Genomic DNA, 10,683 nt, shown 5'->3' with positions numbered 1-10,683 from the left:
AATTTCAATATTTGGCTAAGTGAATTTATTTGACGAGGGGTTTTCTATGCTACCATCATATGTGTTATGAATTAGCTGGTTAGACACTTTGACTAAAAAAAGAGACAAAAACAATCTTGTTATCACCTCGAAATATATCGAGATAATATTGGAGGAAGTCACACAATTTTTCTTAAACCATAGAAAAATATTAGGCATGTGTTAACTTGTGATATAATAAAAATTTAGAATCATGCATAATCATTGAATTAGAACAAAATCGCATGCCAAAAATCTACTAGATATTATATATTTTAATAATTTATCTATATTTGTCGTTCACCAGAGGACTCTTAGACCTACCAAATTTTGTAGTTCACCTATTATTTTCATAATAAATAATATTACAAAAATAATATAAGCAAATACATAAAAACTCAAACTAAAATGCTATCTATCAATCTAAGTTAAACAAATTGATTAGAGAATATAATAATGTCGTAAAAATTTTAAATATTGATTTATAGACAGAAGTTTGAAAATACATTTGCCCCAATAAATAAAAAATATTATCTCTTGATATTCTGAGACATAAGGTAAAAACGAAGAAATATTTCAATTTTTTTAATATTTTTTAAGTCACTTCAAAGCAGGTAATCTAAGCAAACAAAAAACATGCATTATGTGTTTAAAAATTAACAAAATATCTCAACAATAAAAAATTGAAAAATAACCATTTTTGTTGGATATTTGATTTTGTTTTCTCTTTTCTTTGTGCAAACAAACAAATCACATAAACAATCCAAACACAATTACATGATCAATACAAATGACATATAACAATCAAACATGTTAACGCTAGGGTAAAAAAACTCCTCTAATTGCAATCGCCCTAATAAATAAAAAATAGTATCTCTTGATATTCTGATACATAAGGTAAAAACGAAGAAATATTTCAATTTTTTTAATATTTTCTAAGTCACTTCAAACCAAGTAATCTAAGCAAACAGAAAACATGCATTATGTGTTTAAAAATTAACAAAATATCTCAACAATAAAAAATTGAAAAATAACCATTTTTGTTGGATATTTGATTTTGTTCTCTCTTTTCTTTGTGCAAACAAACAAATCACATAAACAATTCAAACACAATTACATGATCAATACAAATGACATATAACAATCAAACATGTTAACGCTGGGGTAAAAAAACTTCTCTCATTGCAAGAATACAAAATGGTCAAATGGAGCATGTTATTTAGTAATATTTATTTAGCATCATTTATAAAAAAATTGACTAAATATTTATTAATAATTTATTTTTATTCAATCCGACTCATCTCCCTTTGTCTTCCTGTTATTATTTGACGGCAATGTATAAATTTAAGTAATTAAAATTAAATTTAAAAGTAAATTAAAATAATAATTAGTTTGATTGAGTTAAATACACTATTAATGATCTTATTAAACTAAGATAAAAAATGACTTAAATAACACCATTAACATGACAAATTGTAAAAAAAAATAATAATATAATAGTAAGCTCACAAATAAAAGTCATATATTTAATAGATTAATAGATAATATATTATTTAGTAATATGTATTTAGCATCATATATTGAAAATTGATTAAATAACTTAAATGTTTGCAATGAAATCACTTACATACAAATATTTTCTATCAATCACGTATTTTTGTTGATACATAAGTAATCTAAATATATATACATTCTAAATGAGAAAAAAAATGTGTTATATGACCTTAATATTTATTAATAATTTAATTTTATTTAATCACACTCATCTCTATTCGTCTTCTCATTATTACCTTAATGTTCGTAATACTAACAATTTATAACATTATGATAGTGATTTTCTGTGAATTTGATCTCGAATGTGAATTGTAGATATATTTAGATTCACATTCATATATTTATATAGATATAGATTATTATTAAAAGAATATATGAAAAAGAAAATATGTATTAATTTATGTAAATTTTAAATTTAAAAATAAAAATGTATTAATGATTATTATTAAAAGAATATATGACAATTTATAACATTATGATAGTGATTTTCTGTGAATTTGATCTCGAATGTGAATTGTAGATATATTTAGATTCACAATTCACATTCATATATTTATATAGATATAGATTATTATTAAAAGAATATATGAAAAAGAAAACATGTATTAATTTATGTAAATTTTAAATTTAAAAATAAAAATGTATTAATGATTATTATTAAAAGAATATATGAAAAAGAAAACATGTATTAATGATTATTATTAAATGAAGGTAAGGATAATAGAGATATAGATATAAAATATTATTAAAAGAATATATGAAAAAGGTAAATTTTAAATTTAAAAATAAAAATGTATTAATGATTATTATTAAAAGAATATATGGAAAAGAAAACATGTAATTAATGATTATTATTAAATGAAGGTAAGGATATTTATGTAAATTCACAATTCACATTCATATATTTATATAGATATAGATAAAAATAAAAATGTATTAATGATTATTATTAAAAGAATATATGGAAAAGAAAACATGTATTAATGATTATTATTAAATGAATGTAAGGATATTTATGTAAATTCACAATTCACATTCATATATTTATTTAGATATAGATAGATAAAAATAAAAATGTATTAATGATTATTATTAAAAGAATATATGGAAAAAAATAAAAATGTATCAATGATTATTATTAAAAGAATATATGAAAAAGAAAACATGTATTAATGATTATTATTAAATGAAGGTAAGGATATTTATGTAAATTCACAATTCGCATTCATATATTTATATAGATATAGATTCACATTCATATATTTATATAGATATAGATAGATAAAAATAAAAATGTATTAATGATTATTATTAAAAGAATATATGGAAAAAAATAAAAATGTATCAATGATTATTATTAAAAGAATATATGAAAAAGAAAACATGTATTAATGATTATTATTAAATGAAGGTAAGGATATTTATGTAAATTCACAATTCGCATTCATATATTTATATAGATATAGATTATTTTATTTTATTAAAAAATATGTTTTAAAGAATATAATAAGCTCTATAACGTGCAATCTAATCAATATATTATAACTCCATTAAATCAAAATTAATTTTTTTAAAAATTATATACTAATCAGTTCAACAAATAATTGCACATTAAGTAAAAACTTGATATTATTTGTTGAAAAGTGATGTACTCAATTATGAATTTATAAAAAAAGGGATAAACTGGAAAAGGGGCGAAACAAAATTCATGAAAATATTAAGGATCAATTTGTCAATATATGCTAAATTGTGGTTTTGTTGAATGTGGGGTAGTTTGAAATAAAACCCCTCTTCCGATGGCCTAATTCACGACTTCTAGCGTCTTTGTTTGAGAGACACTACGGAGTGATTCTTCCCCAATGAACGGCAACCATGTTCTAAATTTCATGATTTCCACGGACTAAGAGTTACTTGCTAGAAAATTACGATACATGGGAAAGCCTCTGAGCATCTTTTTGTTCAGTCTCCTTCTCATAAACTGCGTGTTTTCTTGGAAGAAAGACGAATTCAGGAACTGTAATCAGACCCCTTTCTGCAAACGTGCCCGATCTAGGAAACCTGGGGAGTGTTCATTAATCGCCACTGATGTCTCTGTTAAGGAGGGTGATCTTGTAGCTAAACTTATCCAGAGAGGAAAGGGTGTAGAAAATAGTGAGAATCAGGAGCCGTCCATCATCAGTAAGCCTTTGGTTCTTACATTATCGGCTTATCAAGATGGTGTTTTGAGGCTCAAGATTGATGAGGACCAAAATCTAGGCCCCCGGAAGAAGAGATTCGAGGTTCCAGATGTGGTTTTACCGGAGTTTTTGGAGAAGAGGCTGTGGTTGCAGAGGCTGAAAGAGGAAGAAAGCCAGGATGGTTCGGGTACTCTGTCAGTTTTTTATCTTGCTGATGGGTATGAAGGTGCGATTAGGCATGACCCTTTTGAAGTATTTGTGAGGGAGAATGGTAAAAATGGGAAAAAGGTTTTGTCTTTGAACTCGAATGGCTTGTTCGATTTTGAGCAGCTGAGGGAGAAAAAGGAGGATAATGAGGATTGGGAGGAGAGATTTAGAAGTCACACTGATACACGGCCGTACGGACCGCAAAGTATTAGCTATGATGTGTCTTTTTATGAGGCTGATTTTGTTTATGGGATTCCTGAACATGCCACTAGTCTAGCTTTGAAGCCAACTAGAGGGCCGGGTGTTGAGGACTCTGAGCCCTATAGGTTGTTCAATCTTGATGTCTTTGAGTACCTCCATGATTCACCTTTTGGGCTTTATGGGACTATTCCTTTCATGATTTCACATGGGAAGTCGCGAGGGAGTTCCGGGTTTTTTTGGCTCAATGCTGCTGAAATGCAGATTGATGTTCTGGGGCCTGGATGGAATGATGAGTTCTCTTCAGTCTTAAGGCTGCCTTCTGATCAGAAGAGAGTTGATACCTTTTGGATGAGTGAGGCTGGTGTGGTGGATTCTTTCTTTTTTGTTGGTCCAGGGCCAAAAGATGTAGTGAGGCAGTATACTGGTGTGACAGGAACACCGGCAATGCCACAGTTGTTTGCCATTGCTTACCATCAATGCAGATGGAATTATCGGGATGAAGAGGACGTTTACAACGTCGACTCCAAATTTGATGAACATGATATTCCGTATGATGTTTTATGGCTTGATATCGAGCATACTGATGGGAAGAGATATTTTACATGGGACAGGGTTTTGTTCCCATACCCTGATGAAATGCAGAAGAGATTAGCTGCAAAAGGTAGGCATATGGTCACAATTGTGGATCCTCATATTAAGCGAGATGAGTCATATTACATACATAAGGAGGCTTCCCAGAAGGGATACTATGTGAAGGATGCGACAGGAAAGGATTTTGATGGTTGGTGCTGGTCTGGATCCTCATCATACTTCGATATGCTGAGTCCAGAGATTAGGTCCTGGTGGGCTGGGAAATTTTCATTTGACAATTACGTTGGTTCAACTTCGTCCTTGCACATCTGGAACGACATGAATGAACCTTCTGTATTCAATGGTCCAGAGGTAATTTTTGACTGATTCTGTATTGGTTCCTGTTACTTATTCGGCTTGCACTTTTCTTGTTAATCAATCAAATTGGTTTAGTTTCGTTGTTGCACTAAATTAAAACCTGGCACTACTAAGATCTCAAGCTTATTGTTGTTTTTTTTTTACCTGCTATTCAACTGCTTTAATTTGTATACAATATCAAAAGCTTATGAGGTTCATGCATTGCTTTAAATTTTGACGTAGGCATGTTGATCTCATTCTCATGATATTCTAGGTTATCAAGGAAGGATAGAATAATATTAATTATGATTCCTGTTATGCACTTTTTGCTGGGGTTCGAAAGTCGAAACAGACTGTCAGATGTCTGAAATCACATTAACAAACATTTATTTTTTTTTGGTAAGAGCATACATGCTAACTGGTATTAGTGTGATGTGGGTGTATATGGGTAACTGGTTTGGGTAATGTCATGATGCTATCAACATGTGAGATGGATCTTTCATGTTAAGCTCTTTTTCTAGTGAGGATGGCCTTTTCTGGTCAAGGTATTTTCAAGGGAGAGATCCCTGCTCAAGGATATTGAAGTGGACCAAGCTCTGTGGTTTCACAGTTGTGTCAGTAGTTAATACCTCTTTATTCACTGGATGAAACTTCTTGCTGCATTTTGATTTTCCTGCTTTAGTTTGTCTGTCATTGTCAATTAAGTTTTTGATTGTTGAAGGTCCAAGGCAATAATATTTATATTTCTTCTGTGATTAATACAGTTTTATACTGTCAAAGCTAATAATTTCATATAGAATTTTTTTACTTTTGAATTTTTGTATTTCCACTCTCAAGTTTTATATCGATTTTCTCCCAATAACTTCACATCTATACAAGTTACTTAGTAATCAAACACCATAATATTTTGGAGGTTCGTCAATTTCTTCCAAGGTATTTTTCCTTGGTCAGAAATGAAATGAATGATATTCTTGTGTCTTACCTTCATTAAAAATATTGGTTTAGTTATTTCTCAAATCGTTTATGTAACTAGTGATTGTCCTACCATGTAATTCTAGTTTGATGATTCACTACTTATATGGTTGAATCTGATTATTTCTACTGGATCTTCACTCCTAGGAATTCGTAGTGGCATCTCAGAATCATTTTGCAGCTACAAATTCATGCAATTTCATGCTTGTATCACTGCTATTATATTTTTAGGGTGTTCAGGGCAGATGCCTTCCTACTTTCTGGAGATTCTAATGTTTACTGAATTAGTGGATTTTTTATGCCCTCTTCAAGTGGACAAGTTTTCAATTCCCAAAATCCCGTCAAAAAATTTGTTACTCCCTAATTTTGTGACTTGGTAAATCTGGAATCATCACAAATCCTGTTAATCCTAGACCCCCCTCGTGAAAAAGTGGTTCTTTTTCTACATCAGGTTTCGATGCCTAGAGATGCTTTACACTATGGAGATGTTGAGCATCGAGAGTTGCACAATGCATATGGCTATTACTTTCACATGGCAACATCGGATGGACTTGTTATGCGTGTAGAGGGGAAAGAACGCCCTTTCGTTTTATCAAGAGCATTTTTCCCCGGAAGTCAAAGATATGGAGCAGTTTGGACTGGAGATAATACAGCTGAATGGGAACATTTAAGGGTTTCAGTTCCCATGATCTTGACACTTGGTCTCACAGGGATATCATTCTCTGGTTAGTTTCTCCATGTTAGCTTACCAATATATATGAATTTACTCTCCAGTGATTTTATATGTATTCTATAGGTGCGGATGTTGGTGGATTTTTTGGAAATCCAGATACTGAGTTGTTGGTTCGCTGGTATCAGCTTGGTGCCTATTATCCCTTCTTTAGAGCCCATGCTCATCACGATACCAAGAGACGGGAACCTTGGTTGTTTGGGTATGGTATTCTCTTTTCCACCTTTAGATAGATGCCAGAATGAGGTTAGTGTTTTCTTGCATATTGGTACGACTACAACACAAAATAGATAGAATATAAACTGATATATAGAAAATAGTGAATTAAAGAACAATGTTGCACAATTACATTGACTCAAAGCAACAATAACTACAATAATCTGAGCAAAACACCCAGCCGAGGAATAAATCATTTACAAGAAGAAAGTAACTCCTCTCCCCCTACCCTAGCTCAAGCTAGCAAAATCAAGGAAACAAATGTGAATTCCCCTCCAACCAACTCTTTTCTTATTTATTTTCCTTTTTTCCCTCCTCAAGCAACTTCTAGGCCCAATTCAATTGTTCCCACAAAACTCTTTAAACTATTTAGGCCCAATCTACTCAAGTCCCTAACACATATTATGTCTGTTAGAGAAATAAAAGTTTGGTTGAGTGGTTGGGCAATATGTTGCATTTGAATAGCTGTTTGAAAGTAAGTCATTTACTCCGTGAGACTGTGAAAGTATAGTACCCTATGTAAATCGAGGCCAAGTGACTTATGATTGAATCTCATGGTTTTCTTATCATTTCGTAAATTCGTTAATAGGCAGCCAAGTGATAAATTCGTGGATATTTGAATTTAAGATTAGGCAATGACTATGACTTATAGATGTAGTTGCACTGTGTAGGACTGATCATTGGGGAATCATTTGAGAAGATTTCCAACCCATGTGTAAGTACAAGTCAAGAGTTATGGTGTTTAGATTATGGGAGAGAGGGAGACATTATCATAGTATGTTCATCTAGTGTCTTTTCAGCTTTGATTTAAGCTTGTGTGAATTTAATATTCTCCTTATAAATTTCATGCAATGCAAGTGCCTGAAAGTTTGATCTGTTTCATTGATTTGCGTGGTGTTAATAGCTGTTATGAAACAGGATTTTGTGATGTATAATTATTGTTTGATGTTGATCTTGATAAGCTTGGCAAGACCTTGTGTATCATTACAAGACCCTCAGATATCCTTATGAAAGCATGCTAAGAAAAGGAAAGATAACTGGAGACCAGCGATTATTGCTGACAATTGTGTGAATAGATACAATAAACTAAGACTTCGTCTTTCTGATATGCTGATAACCAGTCAATCAGTTCCCTTGCTTCATTATCACTCTTATTAGTTGGTCATGCGCTTCAGTCCCTGTCGTATATGATATGTGCATGTGTAGTGAAATTTCAATCTTCAATATTATCATATTTTTGTATTAACGTGGGTTTTTTCGATCTTCCAATGATTTCATTAAAAGAATTTCCTGGCGCGTGGCTAAATTAATACTATTTGGCCAACTGAAATTGAACTTGGTTTTTACCTTTTTCACGATTCATCTCCACATTCTTCACAGCTGTTTGATTCTACTAACTGCACCAACCGTATGTATCCATTTATATTTATCAACATATTTGTCTTGTGTATAATGAGTGAGCTCTATCCATGTTTGATGCAGGGAGCGAAATACAAAACTCATGAGGGAAGCCATACATGTACGCTACATGCTGCTTCCTTACTTTTACACGTTATTCAGAGAAGCAAACACCAGTGGTATTCCTGTCGCTCGTGCACTTTGGATGGAATTTCCTTCTGATGAGAATACGTTCAGCAACGACGAGGCGTTTATGGTTGGAGATGCTCTCTTGGTGCAAGGAATATATACTGAGGTCTCTCTATAATCAGATTTATTTTTATTTTCAATGTGAGATATTTATGTTTCTCTTTGAACCTTCTAATGCATGGATGGTAAAATTTTATACAGCGAGCTAAACATGTGCCCGTTTATCTTCCTGGGGATCAATCTTGGTTTGACATGAAAACTGGAGCTGCTTACAAGGGAGGAGTAACACATAAGTTGGACGCTTTAGAAGATAGCGTCCCTGCTTTTCAACGGGCTGGTACCATCATACCAAGAAAAGACAGATTCCGAAGGAGCTCAACTCAAATGGAAAATGATCCGTACACTCTGGTATGATTTCGAATTAAAAGCTTGACCCTATTTTGGAATTTTGTAGAAATTAGCTCACTTGCACAGAATGCGGGAACTAAGCACACCCACCCTCCTCACTCCATTTAATTTTTTCCATTACTTTTGCAGTTTGTGAAACTTGATATTTCGAGGAAAACTTCAATTTTTTCAGTTTACTTTTGCACTTCAATTCTTCCTTTATAAAAAGTGAATGTTCATACCAATGACATAAATGGCAAATGATATAATTTGTTTATCTTTGTCGATATAATGGTAAAAAAATATGAAATTTGATTATCGTCTTTGTGCTTAGCCATTAGTGTGTATCTCGGGCCGCCATTCTATATAAAATGACGACTATCTGTTCCTTCACGGTTCTATTTTCTTTTTAAGCTTAAGACGGGGCACCAAATTAGTAATCATGAATGAAATATAACGACTTGGCTAGTCTTTTTTTGTTTCTTTTTGGACTATGGTTCCCATTCTTGATGAGAGGACCAATTCATATATCTCCTGTAGCGAAGCAATGAATCTTACTTATGTCAGCGGACTAATTTTTTATCCATTGTATATGAGTATCATACTAGTATGGAAACAAACTGAAAAAGAGAGGGGCCTGCTGGTCTGCCCATGGCTTCTGCTGGCTCTCCTTCCCTTACGGGATAACATGTTATACTAATTTCCATTTCTTGTACCTCGCAGGTTATAGCTCTTAATAGTTCCAAGGCTGCTGTAGGTGAGCTTTATGTTGACAATGGAAAGAGCTTCGAATTCCAGCAAGGAGCCTACATACACCGTCGTTTTACATTCTTGAACGGAAAACTCACATCATCAAACTTGGCGCCTACCGGAGCTGGCAGCAACAAATTTACCTCAGAATGCGTTGTGGAGAGAATCATACTCTTAGGTTTGTTTCCTCAACCGAAAACTGCTCTGATTGAACCGGCAAACCAGAAGGTTGACATTGAATGGGGTCCACTCCTCCTTCGAGTAGGGAAGAGCTCATTGGTTCTGACCATCCGTAAGCCTAATGTTCGAATTGCAGACGATTGGACGATCAAGGTTTCATAAGAATCTCTTTGAGGGTTGTTCTGACTGCTGTAGCCTTTTGCATTTTAGATGGGAGGGAGGGCCTTCTGTATCAGTATCATGATTCATGATCTGCGGATTTGAGTAAGATTAGATTTTGACTCAAGATGAGAAGTGATTTTGGAACTTAGGACAACAGCTTTAATACTTCCATGTATTTTTGAAAATGTTGATGTTGCAAGATCATTTCTGACCCAGAGAATTATCTGTGTGTTGGATCACAAGGAATGAAAATCCTCTTTTCCACGTTGCACTTAATTTCATGCTAAACAAATATAAATAAAACTATAATTTCAATTATGTAAAGAGTTATTTGCCAAATAATTAAAATTAAAGTATAATCACACGTTTATGTTTTTGTAGCAAGAAAAAAAAAATTACACAAAATGAAGCATGTGGTTTCATCCTGGATTACAAATCTCGATGAGGAAAAATGTTATTTAATACACAAAATTTTATATTTTGAGCAAGTTTTGTTTCCTTTTATGGAATATGAAACAATGTTTTTGTTATTTGAAATTATATTTTTTGACTTAATATTTGGATCTCAAATAAATGTCTCAAACTTTAAAATTTTGACTGCAGGGATTAATTTTT

At 32.3% G+C, this 10,683-nt stretch overlaps 1 protein-coding gene across 1 annotated transcript; it reads left to right on the top strand.

The window, feature by feature from the left end:
* The first annotated feature begins 3,357 nt into the window (after window positions 1–3,357).
* On the top strand, window positions 3,358–10,392 carry LOC142549573 (putative glucan 1,3-alpha-glucosidase). Its single transcript, XM_075658581.1, has 6 exons — window positions 3,358–5,099; window positions 6,508–6,781; window positions 6,853–6,988; window positions 8,485–8,695; window positions 8,791–8,997; window positions 9,700–10,392. Exons 1-6 carry the CDS (start codon window positions 3,504–3,506, stop codon window positions 10,066–10,068), a joined length of 2,793 nt encoding a protein of 930 aa, XP_075514696.1. The 5' UTR covers window positions 3,358–3,503; the 3' UTR covers window positions 10,069–10,392.
* Window positions 10,393–10,683: the final 291 nt, after the last annotated feature.

Source organism: Primulina tabacum, chromosome 6 (genome assembly GCF_025594145.1).
Source record: "Primulina tabacum isolate GXHZ01 chromosome 6, ASM2559414v2, whole genome shotgun sequence".
NCBI lineage: Eukaryota > Viridiplantae > Streptophyta > Magnoliopsida > Lamiales > Gesneriaceae > Primulina > Primulina tabacum.
Note: the sequence above shows the minus strand (reverse complement) of the source record. Positions and strands in the feature narration are given on the sequence as shown.